Raw genomic sequence first — 25,301 nt, 5'->3', positions numbered from 1 at the left:
AAAATATTCCTTACCCCTACATGCTGATACACAACCTTTTAATTCTATGCCACAGAATGACTGTAGTCCTTTACAGTCACTATAGCCAATATTATTAACCAGTTAATTGGTCTGTTTATTTTTCTATGAAGCATCTTGAATAACCCAGTGAAAAGTGTTACACAGATAATCTTCCCTACCTCCATGATTGTGGCCACCCGTACAAAACTTTATGGAGGCGCCCCTATTGGCCACTTCTATATAAAGAATTATTATGCAGCTTTTCATGATTCATTTCTCTCTGAATCAAGTGTTTGTAGATTTTACCGCCTTAAGACAGTTTTCATATTCAACTTTCTTGTAATCCAGTGAACGCGCGGTAGGCGGTGTCAGACCAGAGAACCACGTCCCTCTGAGCTCACTTCCGCTTTTTGGAGTCGTATACCCTTCACTGCTTTTGTTCTCCCATTTCCAACGAGTCCGCGCTTCCGAGAAGAGGTTGGTCAGCCTGCGAAGGGAACCAATACGAGGCAAAGCGCGGAGCCGTCCGACTGTAAGCCATATGCGAAGCCCCGTCTACTCTTGGGATACTCGGCACGACATAGCAACATAAACGGACTACTTTTTTGTCTTCTTGTTGGAGTTTTCCCCACGCTTTTTCATCTTCCACGATCCACACCGACTGCCTCTGCGAACTCAACAAGATGGAGAACGACGATAAATATCTCCCCGAACTGCTGGCGGAGAAAGACAGCTTGGACTCGTCATTTACGCACGCTATGAAACTTTTAAGCGCAGGTAGACAACTACTAATTTGTGTTTTATCGTGTGCTTTGACTAGCAGCGCGAGGGAGCAGAGGAACACAGTTGCACTCTTGTAGCGCAGTGTGCTTTGGCACAAGACCTAGAATGCCCCCCCAAAACTGCAGCGCTAACGCGGAGGGCTCCTGTAGCTCTGTGGTGAAGATAAATGGCGGTTAATGACTTATGACTCAAACAGAAAATAACCTAAACCTCGGGCAGCGTCGCACACTTCCATGTAGTCAAGCTGAAGGATTTCCGTTTCCCCCTCGCGCAGCTGCGACATGTAGTCACTGATGTCGGTCACACAGTGGAGGCTCGTGCTGAGTTTAAACTTGCAAACTTTAATGGCTCCCAGACAAACCGTCCTTTGTCTTCGTCGTTGTGTTTCTGTTGGTTTCACTACGTGTCTGCCAGCTTTGTTGAACAGCAGAGTACAGATATAAGTCAAGTATCCAGGACACCGCTAACCCCAACATCTGAAAGCCGAGATTCGGCCCTCTGTTAAGGTGTAAATGAGCTCCAGGTCCCGGTGTGAGCCGCCGTTCTGTACAGAGACGGCAGCCATGGCGGATCTGGGACTGCTGTTCTCGTTCCTGCGTGGTGGAAACACCCCCCTCTGCCCATTTTAGTTCTTCACTTTGGTCTCTATGTAACTTCATGTTGTTGTGGTATTTAAAAAAATAATATTTTTTTAAATGTTTGAACTTCTGTTCAAGTGAAGAAAATGAACTCTTAATACCCTAAAATAACGCAGTACATTGAAATTATTATATAATATGATGAAGTTCTGCAGGGTCATAGCAGTGATGCTGTTAAAAATAAAAAGATTAATTTTAATAGAGATGCACTGGTTGCATTTTCTATTAATTGGATCACGCAAACTTTGACACTGAATTTTTTTATTTATTTTTTTTGCATGTTCTTTGATAGAGGCAGTTCGAATCAAATAAAACATATTTTTGCATAAAGCCATATATATTCCCCATTATGTTTCTTTGGACTACTTTTGTTTTCCTCCTTACTTTTTTGGGTGCTAAATTGATCTGTGCCAGATGGAGTATTTAGTTCATATTTTCTCTAATTTACTTGTAGTTAACTGTAAGTAAATGTGATTATGATGCATACAAATGTGAGCAGTGTTTTTGCTAAGGGCTGTTTTCTGTCAGTCAGTTGTTAGGATTTCAAGCCAAGTTTCAGTCAGCCCAAACAGGGAGCGGAACTAAATGAATAGATTGTAGGAAAGTCTTTAGATAACATACAAACACTTATCTCTTATGATTTGTTAAAGTAGTTATTGCAAAATAAACTAATAAGGAATGATTTCACTACACAGGCACAAAGTCTCTTGTGGGAATGAAGGGGTGAATTGTCCTGTTACAGTACCTCACTTATTTTGACTAAACATCACTTTAATATGCTTACTACTGATGGTTTTACAAGTGACCATAAAAGTGGTAGGACACAGGAAAAATGATATGAAGAAGTTTTGAATTTGTCACAAATGTAAGAAATAATGGGATTGTCCTTATTGTATCCAAGTGAAGATCCCAAAGAGAGACTATCAATAAAACAAAGATGTTTATTAAAGTACATTCTGTTAATTAAGGAATCTTGAGACAGAAATCTGGTCATGTTGTTTGATAAGTCTGGGGAAAAAGTAAAATCTGGAACCCTAAATATTGAAAGTGGTCTTTAAATATTCGACCCAATGATGGAACAATTGGCTTATTCCAACTGATAATTAGTGTCTCTTCAAGAAATACAGTATTTTTCACTATTTATTTGGCAAATTTCACTTTTATGTTAATGGCCAGTTAACTGGTGCACCACAACATTTTTTACTTTTGAACTTTTAACGTTTCTGTCCGATCACGTTCTTTAAAACAGCCTGGACTGCCATTTCCAATTTTGGCGGATAGCGATTCTTTTTGTCTGAAAAGTGCTAAATATAGCGACAAAGTTGCTAAATTGGCAACAGTGGGATGGGCATAGATGGGATATGATTTAGATGGGACGCTTTTGTCCAATGACATTGGAAAGGAAAAATATCCAGCCTTCTTGTCTGTACTGGGAAAAGTGACACCGGTGGGTGCCAGGCATTGGATGGGGTTTTGAGGTACTTTTTGTTCTTGCCGTGTTGCAGGTAAGTCTGTCACAAGCATTAAGTCAATTAAGGGAACGATAAATTAGAATGAGTGCAATCATTTGAACAACAGTCGTTAAAGAGATGCTCCCCTGTAATATTGCTGAAAAGACATTTGACAGTTTGCACTACCTGCCACTTTTGCCAGTGGCAGGTAGTGCACTGGCAAAAGTGCCTTTGCCAGTGCAAAAATTGAATTAAAATGCAATTTTTCTAACAGTGACTTCATAATCCATTTTAATTAATGTTTTTTATGTTGGATATTTGAAATTATTTAGAGTGTTATGTTATCTTAAAAAATGTAGTTTTTAAAAAAAAATCCTTATATAGGTAGACATATTGCATTGGTTTACCTTTCAGCTAAAGCTGTTTTGGTGACAAGACTAGTTGCAGGAAAGAGGGTCAAGAAAGGAAAGTAAGCAAGTTGTGATTTACTTTTGAGTTTTTATCAAATCTTACTTTTTAAATATTTTACCTTAGTTCCTTTAAAACTGGGATGAGGGGTCCATAAACTATTTAAACAGCTTTAAGTGTTTGTTTTTAATTATTTCACCACGCCAACAGACCAAAAGCCATTTTCAGAGAAAAGTATCGTTTCTCTACATTGAAGAGTCTGTAGAAATACTCTAATGCTTTTAAAATTTTGCTTACCCACAACTACAATTATGAAATGATCTATAAAATTAACAATTTTGGAACAACATATTGATCTGCAATATGAATTTGTGCAAGGACTGGTTGGGTGCAATATTTTGTTGGTGGTATTTAAGTCAGTAATTCGTAGAAATGCATATTATATCACTTGGAAGAACTTTCACTGTCTTTCATGCAAACATCCTAATGCACCATAGCAACAACATCAGAAGACAGAGTGGACGTCCACCTATTTGTAGAACTTCAAATTATTTGTGGAAAATTTACCTATTTGTGGATTTTTCTCTAAAACATTCAAAAGAAAAATGCTTCTGTGGGACCTGAAATACGCAGTCATTGCTACTGGACACACTATTGGCCGGTGTTCACGTAGCAGCCAATCCAGGAGCGCCATTTGCCTATCCTTGTTGCTGATTGGCTGTAGCCCCAAGAGTGGTGATGAGGAAGACTATAGATGTTAGCTTCTGTCGTAGTGCTAAGATGGTTTCCACTGTGCTTATTAATGCATATTAAGTTCTAGTCAGTGTTTGAACTATTAAAATAGTCAGTTATTAATTTTTAAAGGGTGTCTGAAGCATTTGCTGATTTTAGCTATTTGCAAGCGGTTTTGGTTCCTGAACCATGCAAATACAGGGGCTTCACTGTAATGAGAACAATGTGGGTTGTCATGACAATGTTAAACAATAAAATAACGATTGCATGTTTCTTATTCGATAAGCATCAGCAAATTAACCCAGGATTTTGTTTCTTTATTAAAACAAGGCTGAATATTACAAAATCCCCCAGTAGTGTTTTTATTTTTGAATATGCCCTTCATTTCTCACACATTTCTAGACCAAAGTTTGTAAAACTGTCAACTATCTGGTTCAAGTTTGATCTTTCAACTGTTTTGTGGCTCTTTTATATATTTTTTTCTTCTATGTCCATAATTCCCTCTCGATACAAACGATACGGTTTGGTTGCATAAAAAAGTTTTCCTCCCCTCTCCAGAAATCGATAGAGTGCAGAAAGGAGAGCCGAAGAAGGAGACAGAGACCTACCTGGACCTTTTCACAACAAAGAACATCAAGCTCAAGGAGCGAGTGCTCATACCTGTCAAACAGTACCCAAAGGTGAGACGCTTTGCTCTTGAACAGCCTCCAAATGATTTTACCAGCTGACCACCGTGGCTTTGTATGTTTCAATTTCACAAAGTCAAGTGTTACTCAGTAGCTTCCCAGTTTGGTGCAGACCTCGGCTTTCTAAACTCCTGACTATAACCGCAAACAACAAATGGACCAAAAGGTTAATTTTGATTCCCTCCATGTTCAGATCTTGCTGTTCCTTTAAAGTTGAGCCTTGCATGTGGATTAGTCTATATCAGTTCAGTGGGTGTGTTTAAACTGTTGCACTCAGAATAAAAGGCTCATAAGAGTAGCATCTCCCCTCTAAAGATACAGAAACTCCTCAGCAGTTGTGAAATTTTTAATTGTGGAGAAGCCTGTCTCAATAAGCAATTAATTGTTGCCCTTAAAAGTTTTTTTTAAGGGCAGTTTTAATTATGATGTTCAGACATCATAATTATGGTTTTGGTTGCAAGAGGGATTTTTATTTTCATTTTATTGTTTTTTGTTTAGTTGTGTGTTTTGACTATTTTAAATGTCTTAAGTGTTAAGTTTTTACAAAATTAAAGTATGTTCATATTTGAGGGCAAACTTTCATTATTGTGCCATTAACAATGTATTGCATGAAAACAATGTCAATACAACAATAATATCGTTTATTGCAATACTTACTGGGACAATTTATCATCCAGCAAAAGTTATCATAAAAGCCCTACTTGTGGAAAAAAAATTTTTTCTGATGTAGTTTTAAGCACTAAAAGTAAATATTATTTTTTAACATTGGATAGAACTAATTTCTTAATTAGTGCATATATATATATATATATATATATATATATATATATATATATATATATATATATATATATATATGCATTAAGAAATGTACTGTTGGCCAGAATTGGATGAGAACTCTTTACATTAATAGAAGTACTGAAGAATGACTTCAAGATCGCCATTGTTTTGTATTTATAAGGTGGTTAAATAAGGTCAGTTTTTATTTTTTTAAGCAACTGAATGAATAGATGTCTCAATTTTTCTAAAGAAATCAAACTGAGCAAGAGCTGATCTTTAGAGGAAGTAACAGGAAGGCTGAACATATTACAGCAAAGCTGCTCTATTTATTTCTTTGAGCTTTCAGTGTTAGCCTTTTGAAAATCTGAGATCAGCTCAGTATCTACAGTATATCCTCCAGAGAAAACAGACTGATTCAGTAATATTATGAGATGCTAAGGATGGTTTAAATGTTGGCTGTACTGATTTTGTTTCAGAAATGTTAGTAGGGCTTCAACTAAATTATTTTAGTAATCAAATTATTATAACGATCTCTTTTCTGGTGATTGATTATTCAGATGATTAGTTGGGGGAAAAAATGGGTGCATTCTGCAGATTTTGCTTATTGGGAATGGTTTTTATGTAATTCAAACCATGTGAAGCTAAAGCTGCGCCTCTTAAGAACAGAGTAAAGCTTACAAACATTTTTGTTTAAATGAAAAATGTATGTATTTTTGTACAGCTTTGGCTTAATTTCTGTTCTGACTGCTTCATCAAAGTTTCCTTAGTTTTGGTCTTTATACTCTAAATAACGATTAATCGACTTCTAATTTAGTTGACGATTATTCAAATAATCGACTCATCACATTTAATCCGATTAATTGTTTCAGCCCTAGAAACATTATTATTGTCCTTATTTGTTCCATTGAATGTTGGATCAACATGAAGCCTGAGCGTGTCTTGTGTGGGAGTGACGGCCGTCTGATCTTCCAGACATGGTTCGATTCGGTACATAATGTACCACTGTTGAAGATGATGGAGCTCATTTGCCAAAACTGCTTCAGAAATCAAAGCAGAGACTGCTCCCTTCTTAAAAAGCTGCTTTAAAAAAAAAATCTGTTACCTCTAAGCACGGTGGTGGATGACAGCTAATTGTAATCCACGGTCATGACTCGGTTCAGACCAAGATTGCAGCTTTTGATCAGGAGGAGAGTCTGGCTCGGTGCATGGATGATAGCAGCTGACATCGCTCCAGCCCTCAGGGGATCATATCGACTCTGTCTGCAGTGTGTGTGTGTCTTAGCAGAGAGCCCCCTGACAGTGATTGCTCCCTCAATCTCTTGGTATTTAACTGGGGCCCCCACTTTGATTGTCAGGCTAATTTTGCTCCGCTTTGTTGCTCTGTTTAGTTCAATTTTGTGGGGAAGATCCTGGGACCGCAGGGCAACACGATCAAGCGTCTGCAGGAGGAGACCGGCGCCAAGATCTCTGTGCTGGGCAAGGGGTCCATGAGAGACAAAGCCAAGGTACGCCACACATTCGTAGCCGACATGGCAAAACATCTGGATTTCCCACGAGGAGAAGGCCAGATGTTGCTAACCTGCAGGAAGTCCAAATGTAAGGCCGAGGAAAGGAGAACGCTGCACATCTGGCTTAGGATACCTTTCCACTTCGGTGTGATTATTGGGCTCTGTAAAAGCAGCAATATCACACCCCTTCTCCTGCCCCCGAGGTGGATGAAATGTGATAACGGCTTGCATAATTCATGTAATATTTGAGTAAGGCTGCGCCCCCTCTGGCTCGCTGACACTGCTCTGATGTTGCTCATCTCAGGAGGAGGAACTGAGGAAAGGCGGCGAGCCCAAGTACGCCCACCTGTCCATGGAGCTGCACGTCTTCATTGAGGTGTTCGCCCCCGTGCCGGACGCTTACCTGCGCATGGCGCACGCCATGGAGGAGGTCAAGAAGTTCCTGTTTCCTGTAAGTTTCTCCCTCCCAAGCTACAAGCGTTCCATTATCTGGTCCTCTGACCTCCGACTTTTTACTTTTGTTCTTTGTGAGATTATTATTATTATTATTGGTATTTATTTATTTATTTATTTATTTTTCTTGTCTTTGTCCAACTAAACCTAAAATTTGAAATGTATTTTTATACCTTTGTAAACGTCTAAGGACGCCAAAGCGCTTTAAACTACAGTAATACACACATTCCCTGTTGGTGCTGAGCTACATTGTAGCCACATCTGCCCTGTAAGGTTTCCATTCAGTCTGCAATCATTGGTTATAGCACAGTCATTCAGCAGACAGGTGTTTCTCAGGCTGTGATGACTTGGAATAAAAACTCCACTGTAAACAGCTGTAAGTATTCCTACTTGTTTTTAAAATAACATTTTCATTACTAAATCCAACTGTCTTATCTATTGCTTCTGTTACTTTGAACAAGTTTATTTGTATAACACATTTCATCAGCAAGGCAGTTCAAAGTGCTTTACATCATAAAAACATCATTCAGTAACAAAATAACCAATAAATGTTGCATTTTGTCAAATGCTGTCATGAAAATCAAGAAAATGTACATCAAACATGTTGATTAATGTTAATGTTAGTGCTACTTATAGGCAGCTTTAAGCAGGTGGGTTTTAGTCTTGATTTAAAGGAACTAAGTATTTTGATTGTTTTCCAGTTTTCTATAAGTTTGTTCCAGATTTGTGGTGCATAGAAGCTGAATGCTGCTTCTCCTTGTTTGGTTCTGGTTCTGGTTCTGGGGATGCACAGCGTAACCAGAACCAGGAGACCTGAGAGGTCTGAAAGGTTGATACAACAGCAGATCTTTAGTGTATTGTGTTGCTAAGCTGTTCAGTGATTTATAAACTAAGTTTTTTAAGTCTATTTGAGCTACAGGGAGCCAGTGGAAGGACTTTAAGTCTGGGTTGATATTCTTTGTCTCCCTGCTCCATCTAAAGCAAAATATTTAGATTAAACATCATAAATGTAGCAAGAGATTCCAGTCGTATCTTGCTGGTCCTTGTTGATGTGTCCAAAAATCCCAGAATTTGTCTTTGTAAGGGGAGGGAAAGTGTAGTAGCTCAAAAACATTTTGGAGGTGTAGAGTTACTGCTTCATTCAGTGGAAGAAAGCCTCTCTTGCTGTTTGTGTGGTTTTGACATTAAAGAATTAACCTGTACATAACCTATATTAAATAAGCTAGCAATGGTAACCAGCCTGGGCTCATCAATCAACAGGACTGTTTTTTTAATTGCAGCGTATAAAATTAGTTGGTAGAAAATAAGACACAAAAGAAGATCAAGAAGTCAACATGTCTGACCAGATTGACATTGAAATATGATACATATGACCAAAGTGATTACAGTTTTGAGGTTTTAGAAATTAAGAATCTACTAATGGATACAAAAAATGTTGTGGTTGCAATATAACCAGATGTGATTAACCCACATTTTCCTCACTCTTTGCCACTGTCTCAGTGTCCCTAAGACTCTTAACGAGCTCCAGCGTCCTGGCCTCCAAGTCCTGTATGAGTTATGGGCATCAAGCCAAGTTAGTTCATCCAACTGGCTGCAGATAGAATTGCCTTGCAGAGCTTAATTGCGTCACACTTGATAAATAATGGCCTAGCTGTTAATATGCAATTTTTGTTTTTGGACACGATGGTGTTGCTGTTCAATATTTTTGCTCAGCTCTAACAGTGCTTCTACTGTGTAAGGTATTTTCTAATCTGCACATCCTTTAAGGTCTAAAATTAAGGCCTTAAAAATGTTGAATTCATAAAAATCCAGTTGGCATTAAATATGTCAGTCACAGGTCTAAAATGTTGTTGCATGACCATTTAATCTGGAATATTCTATGTAGTTTTTTGTTTTTCTCATGGGGCTTTTCTGGCAGTCAAAAGTTTGACTCGCATGCAAACATCTTGAATGCATCCTGTCACTCGAGGCGGTTGAGGCCACCAATGACTAGCTGCTAATACATCCTTGCAAGGTAGCTAGCTAGCAAACAAGCTTTTTTGGCTTCATCTTGGGCACAAAGCTGGGTTCTTAGTTTTTGTTATTCTTGATTATAATGCAGCAAGAGTCCCCCCAAAACATTCCCTACATCTATAGTTTTTTTTCTGTCATAAATTTGATTCAAGGTGGCATTAAGATTGTCTTAAAAGTCTTAAATATGAGTTTCAGAAATCTGCAGGTGTCATGTTTAATCACAGGCCAGAGAAGATTGCAGAATGGCTGGAGGTTTTTATTTCTATTTTTACAGAATATTGCCCCTCCCCCACCTGCTGCCTCTCTGCACTGCCTGTTAATAGGCTGGAAGAAGAGTGTAATTCTTCAGCTGATGGCGAATATTTTCAGTTGCTATAAATGTGAAAATTCAGCCATTTTTTAAATAATCAGCAGTAGGAATAATTGCTGATTCTCTAGTAGAACTAAAAACAATTGAATTATATACGTTTTCTTTTTATAATGTGAAAATAATTCATATTATATTGCATATTACATAATCATACAGTGAGAATCCCATATTGGTCCCTGCCTCATACCAATATGGCTGCTCAGTACATCAGTGTTAAATTATATTTTATTTCTCTAAAAGCTAAAAATGGTAAGTTTTTTTTTTTTTTTCAAAATGTGTTTTTATTCAGATTCCTCCTCATCTTTTCTGATCGCTGGAATCTGAAAGCTGTTTGCATGCAAACCTGATTCGTACAGGGCTTCAGTGCCTTACCAGGGCGACTTGCTGCATTATAGATGGAAAGAGCTCTAGGTGGGAAAAGACAGGCTGGGGAAAATGGAGTGGGTGTTTACCTTGAGCAAACACAATCCACGGCACAGTCCAGACACGTGAAGCAATCGGCTTCAAAAGGAGGAACTGGGGCTGCATTCGGCGTGTCAGCACGGTGCCCGCATGTCTGTCCATCACTGCACGCTCAACAAAGTCCCTGCCTGAAAATGTCCAACTCAGACACACACAGAGCTGACACCAGCTTTATTGGTTTCTATCTGCTACAGTCGAGCCAGGGAGGGTCTGCATGTCGGGCTTGGCTCTGGATCGTAACAATCCAACGAGGGCGAGTCGGGCCGACGGGCCCCCGCCGTTGTACAAGGCGGCTCTTATTGTGCAGGGTGCCACAACAGACTCATTCTGAAGAAAACCAAGATGAATAAGCGAGAGAACTAGTTGCAGCGTTAGTATTGCTGTCATGTAAAGAGCTGTCCCCTGCAGCACCTGTCACAACAATTAAAGCCTGTAATCTGTCGGGCTGTCATGTGGAACAAAGCTGGAGTTTGAGAAACGGTTATAGAAAACGTGAGGCTGTGTTGGAGAAAATTTGTCCTTTAGCTCCATTATTTGTGTTCAGGTATTCCGAGGATTTGACATCCTTCTAGCATCTGTGCAGCCTCATATTTTACTGCTGTAAATGCCACAGCAGATCACTGCCGCAGTGTTCCCGTCCACAGCGCTACATGTCTACAGATCCGTCTTTAACAAGGCTGCATTGGGGTTGATGAATGAACACGAATTGATTGGGTCACAGAGAGAGAGAGAAAAAAAACCCAGCAGCTCGCATCGCTGGAGTTGCGCTGCTCAGGCACGCCGCTTCACTAATTCAGCCCAACTTATTGTTTTGCAGATAAAATAAGGTAGCTGCTGATGCAGTCACACTAGTCTTGTCAAGGCTGTGTAGAGAGATGAAATTTACATTTTCTGCATGATGGAATGAAGGGATGGAGTGTGGATGGAAGCTTTCCAGCCCACCCCACCTCCCTGTTCTTCCTCTCCTTAACAGTCTGAGTCACTGGCACAGAGGCTTTTTTCCCCCCACTTGCTCTAAGCTCTTGTATATCCTCTTTTTTTTTTTGCCCTTGTTTTGTTTCAAGTCCCCTTTCTCTCTCCCCCCCCCCCCCCCCCCCCTCCTCCTGATTTTTGCACAGTCACATTCCAATGTGCGGTACTGATGCGCCTAACGGTTTCTTTCTGTGTTTTTCTGCTGCGTGTGTGTTATTGCAGGATATGATGGATGATATCTGCCAGGGCCAGTTCATGGAGATGAGCTACCTGAACGGGGGCCAGGAGCACGGAGGCAGAGGCCGAGGGGGCATGCCTGTCAGGGGCCGTGGTGTCCCCCCTGCTGGAGCACACAGGTAGAGGGGCAGCCCTGTTTACACACTCATTATAAGGTTCAGGGCATATGTACAGCAGCATTTTCCCTCATCTCTGTAGCTTTATATTGCAATGTTAACATGATAAAGCTATGATTGCTGGGAATGTAATATACTCAGTATATATAGTAATATACTCCAATATAAAAAAGCCAATATAAAAGCTAAAATCCACTGAATTGCCAATGTTAGCTTAAATGCTAATTTTACTATAGTGGCTATCAGTAGCATGTTAGCTAGTAAGGAATTTGCTCTCTGTATAAAGCTTTAAACAACTTTATATTGGATATATTGGAAAGGTAACATAAAAAGTTGATTATTGTTATTGTAATATAAGCAGTATATACCGTAATACACACTCACTATAAAAAAACAACATAAAAGCTTTAAATCTAATGTTAGTTTAAATGCTAATTTAAACTAACAGTGGCTAACAACGACTTGCTCCATATATGCTTTAAGCAGCTCTATATTGCAACAATAGCATAGTAAAAATGTTGATTATTTTGATTGCAATATACTCTGTTCATGATGCAAAAACAAATTTGCTAAAATTCTAATTTTTGTTACAGTAGCAAGTAGGCTAATAATAACTTGCTTCATATATAGTGCTTTAAACGGCATTCTATTGCAAAGTTAAAATTATGATTGTGATTGCAATATAAAATATAAAAGCTGAAATATGGTAAATGCTAATGTTAGCTTGTATTCTAATTTTACCTTTGGCTAACAGTAGCAAGTTAGCTACTAGTTCCTTCCTCCACCTTTGAAACGCTTCATATTGCAAATTTGATGTGAAGTTACATTTGTGAGTTTAATCTGTATCCTGCTACCCCGACATTTAAAAATCAAAACCATGTGAACAATAATGCTACTTTATATAATGTGCTTTCTCTATGAAGAAAATAAATGAAGTAGTCCGTTTAAAAGGTCCTAAACAGATAACAAAGTGACATGTTGGCTGGATTGAACCGTTGCTCTCCCCTCATGCAGAAAGCCATGCGTGTTCACTCTGCCCTCGTTTCCCTCCAGGGGGAGGGGGATGCCTCCTCACGGTGCTGCGGCCAGAGGAGGTGTGACTCGAGGAGGCCCAGCCAGGGGCGGAGCAGTGAGGGGCGCCCCCGCAGGCCGAGGAGGACCTCCCGCTGCCCCCGCCAGAGGGGCTGTGGCACCACGCGCCAGACCCCCGGCTGGCGGCCCGCCTCAGAGGATGGCTCCGCCCCCTGCTCACCAGCACACAGCCGGTGCCGGCGCAGAGAACTACGACGAATACGTAAGTTGTTTCCAATCCTCCAACTCCTAATTTTTTCCAACAGCTGGCTTTAAGTCAATGGCGCGCTAGAGAGCAGTTCTAGATGTGAGCATAAGGGATCATGTCAGCTTTACTGTCAGGATGTTTTCCAGGGACATCTTGACACTCAGGATCGGTGAACAAGCCCCTCTTATATCTCTCTCTGTTTCTTCTGGTCTCCAGGGTTACGACGAGAGCTACACAGACACAGCCTACGAGTCTTACGACAGCTATTACAGCCAGCCGCAGGCGTAAGTGAATCAGACGACTCTCTGGTTTTCACCTGCTTTTCCACGTTGGCTCTGCATCACACCGGGAATCATCAGAAGTACAATTTCAGTTCTTCATGTGGAATTTAGGAAGATTCGATTGAGCTCAGATGTTGTCTAATGGAGCACTGAGATTAGAGCTCATTTGTAAAAGACAAATATCATCTCCCTGGTTATTGCAGTCAGCAGCTAGTGATATTATGCAGAGATGAACATTTCATTTCTCAACTGTTTCATTTCTCTTTTTGCAACTACCAGAGAACCAGAGTATTACGACTACGGACACGGAGAGACGACCGAGTCGTATGAGTCATACGGTAAGAGCCGACTTCTATGAGCTGAGTTTACTTTAGTCATTTAGTTCCAGTGAAAAAATCTAAGCTGGTGCAGAGCCTTGGTATAAACCTGAATGTAATTTATTTGGAATTTATGTAATAGACCATAACAGTATTGCTAGTAGTGTAGAAAGAAAATCCTCAGTTTTGTTTTTAAGAAATGGAAATCTGAAATGTGGCATACTAGAATGCAGATCCTAAATCATGTTAATGTTTGATTTCTGCCATACAAAGAGTTTAATGTTGGTCTCATGTGAACACAGCAGCTTCTAACTGTAGTTCACTTTGTATCTGGATAGAACATGAGGAAATGTGGCAAAGCCCCTGGGGTATGAAACCTTTTACAAAATGCTATATATGTGGGTGACTTGTTTGGATTATGGTGAATAATGTCTGGTGTCAGGTTGAAATTCTGTGTCTATTTTTCTTGATTGTATTAGTATAAAAGAAGAAACTGTCCATCAATCCATTTGTCTTTTCCTGGATTCCTTGCCCTCCTTCCAGTTAATGTTTGAATACTTAACTTTGAAAATTGGCCCATTATATCAAAAATCTTCCATAACTTCCTTCTGAACTTTACCTAAAATTCTTGTGGGACAAATTTGATGCTGTAAATCTTGACTTGGTGGTGGGGGTTTTTTCTGTTCTGGCCCTTCTCAACTTGGCTCCACTCTACCCAGTTCAGGTGGTTTTTCATTACTGTTGACCACCAAGCAGCTTTGGTCAGTGAGGTTGTTGTGGGCGACCACCAGAATCTGAAAAGTAGCGCAATGACAAATGCAACACAACGGTTGACATGGAGAATCTGTGTATGGTTCATTCTTTTTTCTTTTTTTTCCAAACTGAAACATGACAAAAACAAATTAGGTAGTTTTTTTTTTTTCTTAAGCTAAATTAATGCACATATTACAAAAAAGACTACCCTTTATGTATATTTAAATAGTTCAAGCTAAGACCTGCTTTAGGTTTTGTTAGTGCACCTTTTGGAACTGGAAATTATGGCACAAACTCTGGGCGCGTTACGTATTCACTTAGCACTTTAGAAACGGCCCAAGACTCACCACTGATATGTGTGTCTTATTTAGAGACTTTGTCGTTGAGTCTTTGAGATCTGATGATCTTACCATGAACAAACTCTTCTTCTGGTACTTGTGCCATTTCCAAGATCGCTACATATTAAAACAGCATAGCTGGATTTAGATAGCTGAACTATGGATGGACATTTTTTCATTTGGGTTTTAAAAACAGAAAAGAAACTAAACAAAACTCTCATTTCCTTTTTGCGATTTTGTTTTGAAATGGAAAAACCCAATAACGAACCATGCACGGGTTATGAATGTCGTGTGTTCTGCTCAGTCTGCTAAAAAACTCCAGATCTGCTCAGTAGTTTTTGGAAATTGTTTGGGAATCACTCACTGGTTGCATCACCCAGAGTGACTCCACCCACTACCAACCACTGACCAATAGTCTTCTGATGTTTTATGGCTAACTCTTCACTCTTGGATTCCTAATAGGTAACTGTTACCATGTAGCCGTTGCTAGCAGAAACCCCTTGTAGCCGTGTAGAGTGGAGCCATGCCCGTGTTAAAGGGCCATTTGTGTGCTTGAACCATTTGATGTTGACTTTATTTTCCATCTACTTCCTGTCCAGCCCAGGACGACTGGAACGGCACCCAGCGGACGGCTCCAGGGAAAGCGCCTCCCGCCTCTAGAGGCGGCAGCACGGCTTACCGGGAGCACCCCTACCGACAGTACTGAAGTGAAACGGACCCTCTCCACCCTTAGTGTTGCCCCGATAAATCGCCCGTTACCACGGCAGCTCTCGCTTTAACAAGCCTGACAAAAGTAATTGTCCGTTTGTCTTTGGGTTGGTATTTTTATTTTTGTTTTTGTTTTTTTGTTTTTGGTTTCCCCCTTTCACTGGACTTCTACCCGACAGAGCCAATTGGGAACTGGAAATTGGAACTGTTTTTTCCAGATTTGACCACAAACGCCACCCCATCCCCTACTCTCCACCCTCTTTTTGTCATACTTCCTGTCCAGCCAACCAAAGTGGCTTTCCGATTGGTCAGAGAGGATTCGTGGGCACCTTGTGAAGCTTCCATTTTGATTATTTTCTTCTTTTTCCCCCCATTCCTGCTGTATATTTTTTCTCCCCCCCCTTTGGCTTTTTTGCATTGTTTCTGTTTCTCAATGTTTGGGAATAGTTAGTTCTCGTAGAATTAGTGGCTCAAGAACTAATTGTCTAAAGAATCAGTTTTAATTGTTTTAAATATAAAGCACCTGTTAAGGGTCAGTTGCAGATTCCCACTTAGGCTACATTTCAAAATTCTGTTAATATAGCCCATTATTAAATGACCTTTTAACCCTTTCTTTCTTTTTAAATCCTGTAATATCTAAACCAATACCAAAAAATATATATCCTAAATTAAGTTTAAGGCTAAAGCAAAGTTAATGGAATCGGTGCAATTCATTCTCTATAATGGTTTGTTTTTAAATAGTTCTAAAACAATTGTTCAATTAGCCTTAGGCAGCAATATTTGTTATTGTGCGTAGAGTTTTGAAATATAGCCCTAATAGACACTGTTGAGATGGACTGTCCTCATATCCTCATTTTTTTTTATCTAAAAAAGAAAAATAAAATAATTATTTTTAATGAGAATCTGGCTGGTAAATGATCATTTAAACACAGTTCAGGTCTTCATTGTGATTTGACTCTATACAAACTGCATGCACAAAGTCCAAAAAAAAGGAAAGAAAAAAAAAGAAGGATTGGGACAAAAATCTCCACATGGGTCTTCTCTTCCTGTAGAGAAGGGATCCTGCAGCTCAATCCGAACTCTTGTACATATTTTAAAAATATCCTAATTGTACTTACTCTGCCACAAGTATCTGTACCCTCTCCATTAAAAATGCATTATGCTCCATGTGTAAGCTTGGCTAAATAGGTTACTAAATCTGTCCAAAAGATGTTTTTTGCAGCAGTTTGTCAATAAAGCTTAGTTTTTTGTTTTTTATGAAACCTTAACTGGCTTTATTTGTCTCCTGTCCTGTTAAAAAAAAAAAAAAATCAACAACATGGTTTTAAACGAGCAATCAGATGTAGCTGGTTTTCCCCTTTTGTTTCCTTCTTCAAAAGCGCTTTTTAAATCTAAATGAATGTATTGACGTCTGGAGGCTTTAACCGTACTAAATGATGTCTTGACTGATTATCAAAAGAGCACAACTTATTCTCTCTCTCTCTTTCTATACTTTTTAAAAAGGAGCCAGAGGTAAGACCTCTAAAATAACCTGGATAGCTTCCTAATGTGTATAGAGTTCTAAAGCATTGAATGCCTGGGTATGTATAAGACTTTTTCAATCCTTATACCTGTGGTCGTAATCGTCAATGAGAATTTGCTTTTATAGCCGCTTGAAAATTAACTGAATTCAAACCACCATTCAGGTCTAGGCCTCGTTGTCATGAACGATGCTGGCTCGATGGCTACTTTAGTAGAGAGTAATGGCAGTGCAATGGAGAGGATGCTTATAACCTAGACAACTCCACTGTAAAGGTAACCTAACCCTAAATGTTTAATTATTAATTTCTTAGTGTGTTTTATCCTTTGACATAAACCTTTTGACATAAAAAAAAATTCTTACAATCATGAGTACAAAAAAAATTCAGTTCAAAAGTAAAGAGGAGAAAAAAAAGTAACTTCCAACATCATACACTTTTTTTAATGGACAAAAATAATTTGTTTTGTTTTTTTTCTATCAAAATATGTCAGGGTAGTGTTAAAAATGAACAGAGCCAAATCTGTGTCCAGATCTTCTGCTGTTTACTTTTTCTTTGCTGTGTAAAGGTTGTTTACTGTAGGATTTTTTGACAATGTTTCACCTGTAGAGTTAACTTTAACAAAAAAAAAAAAAAAAAGAAGTGAGTTGCATGATTTTACTTTTTCCTGTAGACATTGCATGATATGTTTCAAGTTTTTATTTCTCTCCCAGCGTTTTTAGACGAGGTACTGATTAGCGCTTTGTCCTTCCTTCAGGGACGGCTACTGGTCACTGAGCATCCAGAGAGACGGTCTGCTGGAGACCAAAGAGCCCTCAGGTTAGTCTGCTGCTGCATGCTGTCTGTAAAAAAAAAATATATATATATGTATTTGTATATGCATGTTTTTTAAAATGTATCAATAGTGTAAAGATGGAAGTTTTTATTGAAATGAGCAAAATAGTCAGATGTTTGTAAGTATAGGGACATGTAAATCATAACGAAACAAATGTTTGTTGCATTATTATGAGACAGGGCTACAATTTTTAATTTTTATGGTGTAGATTTTCTCTTTTTTTTGTAGTTTTTGCTCTGCATTCATTCATTCAACCTTTATTTAACCAGGATTAAACGACTTAACATCAAATGTCTGTTGTACAAGAGTGTCCCGAGAATGATTCATTTTAAACACGGAGTTACAAAAATGCCCACAACAATATCATTAGCATCATTCAGAAAAGAAGAATAGGTCATAGGTCACGTTCTCCTGCTGTTAGAGTAACAAAGTGTACTTTTGAGCAAACGTAGCTGAAAAGATGTGGCTATATGTACTACAAATCTAAAGTAAATATAGATAAACTAGAAACCCTTTTTCTCATTTGAATAAAATTAACACCATATCATTCAGAGTATGTGAAATGTCCCATGGGCCACTGTTCAGTTTTAGCTGTTTTAGCACATGCTAGCATGCTAGGCCTCATCATTTCCACTGGTCCCACTCAAGAAATTGGCTGCCATGCAAATATATTCACAGGCCTTCAGATTTATTTATACCACTTTGTCACACAACCACAAACTTCTATTTATTTTGGGGGGGATTTTACATGGCAGTCAAATAAAACATTAAGTGAAATGATGCATGTTTTTTTTTTAAAAAAAAGGGATTTTGTGTTCGTCGGTCAACTTTTTTGTGCCATTATACCCCACTTTTTCATGGCAGAAAATAGTAAGACTTAACATTTCAGTCAGTTTTTATCTGTATCTAAAGTTAATGGCAACAATTAGTCAAACTTCTTCACACAGCGAGAAATGTTTTTTACAATAAATGATAAACGATGCAGTAAAGGCATCACCCTCAGTTGAAACATAACAAAATCAGTCATGTCTACTATTCATCCCGTGGAGGAACTAGCTTTCTGTTATGTCTCTTACTCAACTAGAATAGCAAATTCAATTTTGAAATAGCCTTGTGGATCCAAAACCCATATTTCTGTCGGCCATCTAAAACTCTGAAGCATAATATTTGCAATTTAGGGGTTTAAATAAATCAGAACCGCCAGTGTAGTCCTTTAACATCTCCATTTCCCCTAAAGACTCGCGTAAAAGAGTGTGCTCCCGACGCCCGCGGGCTTTTTAGCCACTGTAACGTTACTCCACATCTCCCATGTTCACAGCATTTCAAAGCTCTGCTGATTCCGATGATTGCCCAGCTTTCTGGAAGCGGCCTTGCTTCTGACAGTGGTTGTGAATCGGTGTGTGGCCGGGGCGCTCTCCTCCCCTCAGCCAGCCTGAGCGAGGCAGGGGCAGCATGACGCCGGCGTCACCATGGCATGAGGGGAGGTGACTAATGAGAGGAGTGGGAGACGTAGGCTCGCCGACGCAAGGAAAACGGAGCAACGGGGGGACTCAGAGTCCAGAAAGGGAATGGGATTTCTCATGATGTCCAGACTGGACCTTGAACGGAGCGTAAAGATGAGACAGCAGCAGCAATGTTCACAGTTTGATTTGTTATTGAATGCCTGTTTTTTTTTGTTTTCTTTAAGGGTATATGGAATTGTTTTTACAGTGTTTGCTTTTGGGCTTGTAACTCAAGAATGCTATGATTTCTGTCAAAAATGGCTGATATGAGAAATATGGCAGAAAAAAAAAAGAAATTAATGCCCTTCACCAGCCTAGCATACTACCACTTACTGTATATTCCACTGCAGCCAATGGCTCTGTCAAAACATGAAATTGTGTGTGGTCAGGATACTTGACATTTTTTATCTATTCTGCGTTCAGACTTTATCAATACCATTTCTTTCAACAAAAATCTCACCAGAATATTGTACTTTTCTTCTTATAGTTGTTCAATGTCTTACTCATCACGGCATCACAGTAACAAGGCTATTGATACCTTCATCTGAGGACGCAGTCTAAGCACATAAATGTGTTTGTACTTTGTTTTTAACATGTTGAATGGTCCCCTGAAGCTAATGCTAAGTGTAGCATCAGCTACACTTAGAAAAGAAGTTAAACTGTTGACCAACAGTCTGAGAATGACTTGGCTCAGACTATGATGATAAATAAGTGATATGATATTGATATTAACCAGGCTGCCATTAACTTCCTCAAATATAGAATGGACCACTGGGTCAGTTCATCTGGCTTTTTTTTATTTTTATTTTTTTAGTGCAACTTGCAATTTAAGTAGGGATTCACAAACCCACATTCAGTCTTAGCATGACGACGCTCACACTGAGCCCGGTATTGCTTCTGCTGAAGGTTTCTTCCTGTTTAAGGGGAGTTTTTCCTTTACAGTAACTGTCTTCATCCAATTGTCGTAAGGATTTTGAGCTAACAGGTTATGCAAAATGCAATTTTGCCCAGAGTAGACACTGCGTATGACTAATAACAGGAAGTGGAGGTTGCAAGCTAGCAAAAAAATACATGCTGGAGGTCCGGATTTTGAACGTTTTCTGAGTTTTGTGCCTTTTGCATGGTGCAGACCCACCAGAATCAACTAGAATCAATTGGAAAATGTAAGACTGGATCAAATGAACTATTTTTTTTGTAAAGTGCCTTGAGTTGACGTGTTACATCAACAATAGATGTCTTCCTGTCTGAGATGTAGCTCTAAATACTGTTTTAATGGCAAAAAAGCGACTGCTTTGAAAAATAATGAGACTTCAAGGTTAATGTTTTAAGAAAACTATTTGTTAATGAATCATATCAGGTGGGTTAGCCGTCATGCGTTATATATGTCTAACATATAGAACGCATATGTCCTTGATTTACTAGACGTCTGGCGTTTTGCACTCCGTCTGCACATTTACTGTTAATTGAAAAAGTAATGTAGTAATGTAATGTAGTTTATTCAAAGTTCCCAAGACCTGCGTTTAATCACAACTTGCTTAAGAAAAATGTTGCTTAGCTACTGTAGAAAAGCTGTGCAGGTTGGCAGGAAAAATGCCTCTAATTAATGCAGCTTATAAAGAAGTTTTTTTTTTTTTTCCTACTTGGCATCTCGTACCTCCCATCTCTAAATCCCCTGTTTTTATTTCATTTTTTTCCCCTTTTCAGCAGAGAAAGCGGAGCAGGTCGCCGTTAAGAAGGTGGTCAGATGAAACTCAGGGGCATCCCGACGGGGAGGGAAGAGCGCAAAGATGGCCGCCGAGTCGGGGCCAAAGGCAGAAGCTGTCCCTCAGAAACACGAAGAACCTTCTGTGAACTGTTGAGTCGTACTGGTGAATTAGTGTAATGATTTTCTTATCTTCGAAGACTTTCGAATGCTTCCGTTCACATTTTCCCTCCTCTGGCGCCTAATGTAGCAGAAAATGAGCGCTCCTTTATATAGAACGCCGTGAAATTGTTTTTAATTTTCATGAACCCCCCTGTATCCGACCTGAAACGCTTTTTTTGGCTTTGACTCAGGCACATAGTCATACTTCGAATACATTTTTTAAAAATTATTATCATTATTATTAGGGAATCGGTTTTTAAATTTCATGCCTCATCGTTGCAGGAAATGATACTCAACAGTTTGAGACAGGGAGGGCGTGAATCCGGAGATGTCCCACGCCAACGCAGAAGCACGTTTCGCATCCAGACGCTGTCCTGTTCTCAGCACTTTCACATCCAGATCGTTAGAATTCATCGAGACGACTGAGCCGTCGAGCGGGATGGAAAAGAGGAGGTGGGGAGGGGAAACAAAGACAGTCATCACCGGCATCCTCCTCTCATCCATCCATCCTTCCATCATGTTTCTGTTGATTCGATCTGCCGTTTTCAGCCATTATCACTCATGACATTACAGCAGCCCGTGGTGCCGAGTTACACTCAGAGGTCAAAACTCTACTTTCCCATATTGAAAACAAATTTCCCGGCGCTGATCCGCTGGTCAGAGGCAGCATTAGCTCCTTTCGGCTTATTGGAAAAAGCCTCTACTGAACGTTAGACATCAGGCCTGGGAGAGAAGAGGAAAAAAAAAAAACATCACTGGAGATGAAACGTCAATGGAGCCATATCCAAAACACACCATTTTTCAGTCTTTATGCGCTATTACGTCTCGAGTAATGATCCTCGCGTCTCCTATAATCTAATGCCAGATAAGTGATGGTGTGGAGGCAGTCTCGTTTGGGAATCGACAAACTGTCAGGAAGCATAAAGGCGGAGAGGAAAGTAAACGTTACCGGGGCGGCGATCGATGAAAGGTAGACTTTTGAATATGAGCCAGGCCGCGGATCCGTCGCTTTTCCTCTCTGCCCACGTCCGACGGGTCGGCGGCGCCTCGCCGAGGGTGGGATGTGTTAAAATGCAGAGCGGACAGCTGGATCGCTTCCCCCTGGCCTTGACGGATTCACACCATCAGAAGAACATCGCATGCTGATGCCTGTTAAATATAAAAAGAAAAGAAAAAAAGGTGACAGCGAAGCTCTCTTCCAGACGCAGCAGGACGGGCGGTAATCTGGAGGTAGGAGGGGGGCTTAATGTATGCCCGCCTCATGCCTGGTGTCCTTGATGGTCCAGGGGAACTGCAGGAAAACCTCTGAAGATTTATATGGATGGATTCTATTAATAAATACTGTGTCTGTGTGTGCGCACTGTTTACACCAGGTATGGGGAGAAAAGAAATGCTAGTCTCAAAGATACAAGGTGGAGGTCAGCGGCTTTATTAATTGTGAATTCTAATAAATAAAAATAAGGTTAGTTTATTTTCATGTCTTAATGTGCTGCCAAGATCCAAACCTGCAATTTGGTATAACATTCATATATATTTTTTCTTGCATTCCAGCTGCAAATGTCTGTATCTTATGTATTAAACAAAAAGTGTAAAACTAAGAGGAATGAAAATTGTATACTTTTACAAATAAAACTCTCAAAAGTGCTTTGTGTTTGGTAACCCCACTTTACTCTAATGTACCTAAATAAAGGTGCTCTGAAGCAGCTTTCAGGAGTCAAATCATTAATCCAGCTGTTTACTTCAGTCAGAGGCTCTTTTGGATTATTTGTGATACAGACCCCTACAGGAGGAGTATTTTTCAAAGTATTTTTCAGTTTGATTTCAGAGGTTTGTTCGAGAACATCAGAGAACAAATGGAGACCAAGGAGCACAGCACAAAAGTCGGAGAGGAATTGATGAAGTTTAAAATATCAGCACAAAGCAAAGGATGCTGGGAGAATAATAAGAAATTATTTATCCCAAGTGTAATAACTTGACCATTGCTCAGATGTGAAGTTTTACCTGTAGGTTTGAAAGATTGTGACTTTGTAATTTATTTATTTTTTAGTGTGAGAATTTTTAACTCGCAATATAAAGCAAACGGCAAATTTCCATATCTGTGGACAATAAAGATGATTATTATTCATGCAGTAGAATGGCCAAGTCAAAGTCCAGTACTAATCCAAATTATGCTCAATATTCTAAAATTAATGTCCCCAAATTAACCCATCCTTAGTGTAGCGAAGTGGATAAAGGTCTTTTACCTCAAAGACCTTTTGGAGGTAAAACAAGAGATTGCAATAAGGTATGCAACACAGAATACATGCTAATTGGAATGGTCTAGTAAAAGTCCAGACCTAAATCTGACTAAGATGTCACAGTAACGTAAATGACTGATTTTCATTTTGTATTTAAAAAGTGTCAGCCTGAAATAAAAATTTGCTTGATCCCCATCGTTTAGGGTGTAATATTTTACATCTGCTAACGTTTTATGCTAGCTGACTCTTATGACCTATTCCTTTTTGAGCTGTTATGTGCAAGGAAATTGTGAAATCAGTACTACAACATGATTAAACATTTGGGATAAACCTCAAAAACAAACATAAAATTGCAAAGAAAATATGCACTAAATTAATATTTAGCGGAGGGGGGGTGCGCACGTTGTAAGTATCGACTCCGATAAATAAAAGATCCGGAAGTATTTCTTGCGCGGCCCGGTACCAATTGGTCCGTGGCCCGGTGGTTGGGGACCACTGCCTTAAGGTATCCAACATTTACAACCATATACAGTAGCTGTTCATTGGTAAGACAGGTGGTCTCACTTTTCACTGTGAAGAACTTGGTTCACTTCTATTAATATACATACAAATAGTTTCCCCAATAACATAGTAAACAAAACAATCTGAAATTATCTGGACTGGGAAAAAAATCAGTTCAAAGGAAATGCTCCTTTTTTGGGGGGCTTGTCAACAGTGGAACCCTACTGAGTCTCCGGGTTGCTAATCAACCTGGAATTGCATTTCCTCTACCACATCTTCACAAGGCATCCAAATTCAAGAACAGATGAGAAGCAAAGTCGCTGGCACCTATCAGCCAATCATATATCAGCCTACAAATTGAGAAAACATGAAACTGTGGTGAACCTTCCCAGAAGGTCTTGGCCTATCAAAATTACTCCAAGAAGGCATTGTTGACTCGTCCAGGACTAGGTCACCAAGCGTTTTGAAAAAACATCCTTAAAAATTATAATGTTTGGGCATAAGCTCAAGCACGCTTGGGTTATGACAGTCAATAGGTGACGTGTAAGGAGGCACGAGAAGCAGGACTTTATTATTGTCTCTATTCATGCTTGACTGATAAAAAAAAACCCTCCGGCCACTAGGTGGCAGCAGTATTCGAATGAATCAACAGGCTGCCTATTGAAGCCAGCAGAAAGAGTAGCCTGAACCAGCACAATGGCGTAAACAGCTGACGAAGGAAGATACAAGCGCGAATTATTTGAAACATAGCCACCTCCAGAGAAGAGAGCTGGAAAAGTTTGTGACAGAGAAAAGAAAAATGGCCGCAGAGGTTAGTAATGAAAGTATCATACAGATACGAGAATCTTTATATATTTTTCTTAATACAAGGACAAAGTCATATCATGAGAATAGTTGTACAATTGACAGACTAAAGATGGAACAAAGTGTAAAATTATGAGAAAAAAATTGTTTTAATGGGGGTGGGGGGAAGGCTTCAATACAGTTATTAAGAGCTGACATGACCAGCTCAGCAAGTCCGTGGTTATGTCATTGAACTACTCTGATGATAATTTGATGCTAATGTGTTTTTAAGTGTCTCCCTAAAAACACATTTTAAGGAGACGTTTGTATTTGTAAGGAAGATGGCTACCACATCTTCACAAGATGCTCAGTATTTCTCATTGTAACGCAGTTCGGTGTATAGTTCTAAAATTATGACTTTATTCTCGTATTAAAAACAAACAAAACTTGTTGGTCTGGCCCTGCTACTCCGCTGCGAGCAAGTAACTAGCGCGCAGAAAAGGGCCAGGAAATAGACGGCGCCTATTTACTGTGACGCTTTACTTTTCATCTCTTCTAACAAGCTGAAATATAAGCAATATTGTTGCAAATTTTGCATCAAAAAACTTTGTAAGCTATATATCTTTTGGAAAATAAGCTGTCAAGTTACTACTGTTAACAGTTTTAAAAGGTTGATGCATGAGTGACTTACTATGTAGTCTTCCATGAGTGTGTGTTACTTCCCTCTGCCCAGCCACTTGGGCCATCTCCTCTGGGGGAACCCCATGGCGTTCCCAG

General features: G+C 39.4%; 1 protein-coding gene and 1 long non-coding RNA gene across 4 annotated transcripts; one reads left to right on the top strand and one right to left on the bottom strand.

The window, feature by feature from the left end:
• The first annotated feature begins 434 nt into the window (after window positions 1-434).
• On the top strand, window positions 435-22,706 carry khdrbs1b (KH domain containing, RNA binding, signal transduction associated 1b). 3 transcript variants are annotated; one of them, XM_032580372.1, is made up of 12 exons: window positions 435-777; window positions 4,571-4,692; window positions 6,867-6,983; window positions 7,291-7,437; window positions 11,479-11,612; window positions 12,663-12,903; window positions 13,105-13,172; window positions 13,449-13,507; window positions 13,825-13,854; window positions 15,177-15,370; window positions 17,560-17,621; window positions 20,844-22,706. In XM_032580372.1, the coding sequence occupies exons 1-10, from the start codon at window positions 684-686 to the stop codon at window positions 15,281-15,283; spliced, it is 1,119 nt and encodes a 372-aa protein (XP_032436263.1). In that variant the 5' UTR covers window positions 435-683; the 3' UTR covers window positions 15,284-15,370; window positions 17,560-17,621; window positions 20,844-22,706. The 3 variants fall into 3 exon arrangements, with proteins under 3 accessions (XP_032436263.1, XP_032436261.1, XP_032436264.1); XM_032580370.1 differs by having other exon boundaries at window positions 15,177-17,079; window positions 20,844-22,647; XM_032580373.1 differs by lacking the exon at window positions 13,825-13,854 and having other exon boundaries at window positions 15,177-17,079; window positions 20,844-22,647.
• Window positions 8,585-19,735, bottom strand: LOC116730851 (uncharacterized). The gene is made up of 3 exons (XR_004341425.1): window positions 19,613-19,735; window positions 17,396-17,405; window positions 8,585-8,597 (listed from the first exon to the last, which is right to left on the bottom strand). It is a non-coding gene; the product is annotated as an uncharacterized LOC116730851 (long non-coding RNA).
• Window positions 22,707-25,301: the final 2,595 nt, after the last annotated feature.

This window comes from Xiphophorus hellerii, chromosome 13 (genome assembly GCF_003331165.1).
Source record: "Xiphophorus hellerii strain 12219 chromosome 13, Xiphophorus_hellerii-4.1, whole genome shotgun sequence".
NCBI lineage: Eukaryota > Metazoa > Chordata > Actinopteri > Cyprinodontiformes > Poeciliidae > Xiphophorus > Xiphophorus hellerii.
This window is presented reverse-complemented; position numbering and strand designations above follow the sequence as displayed.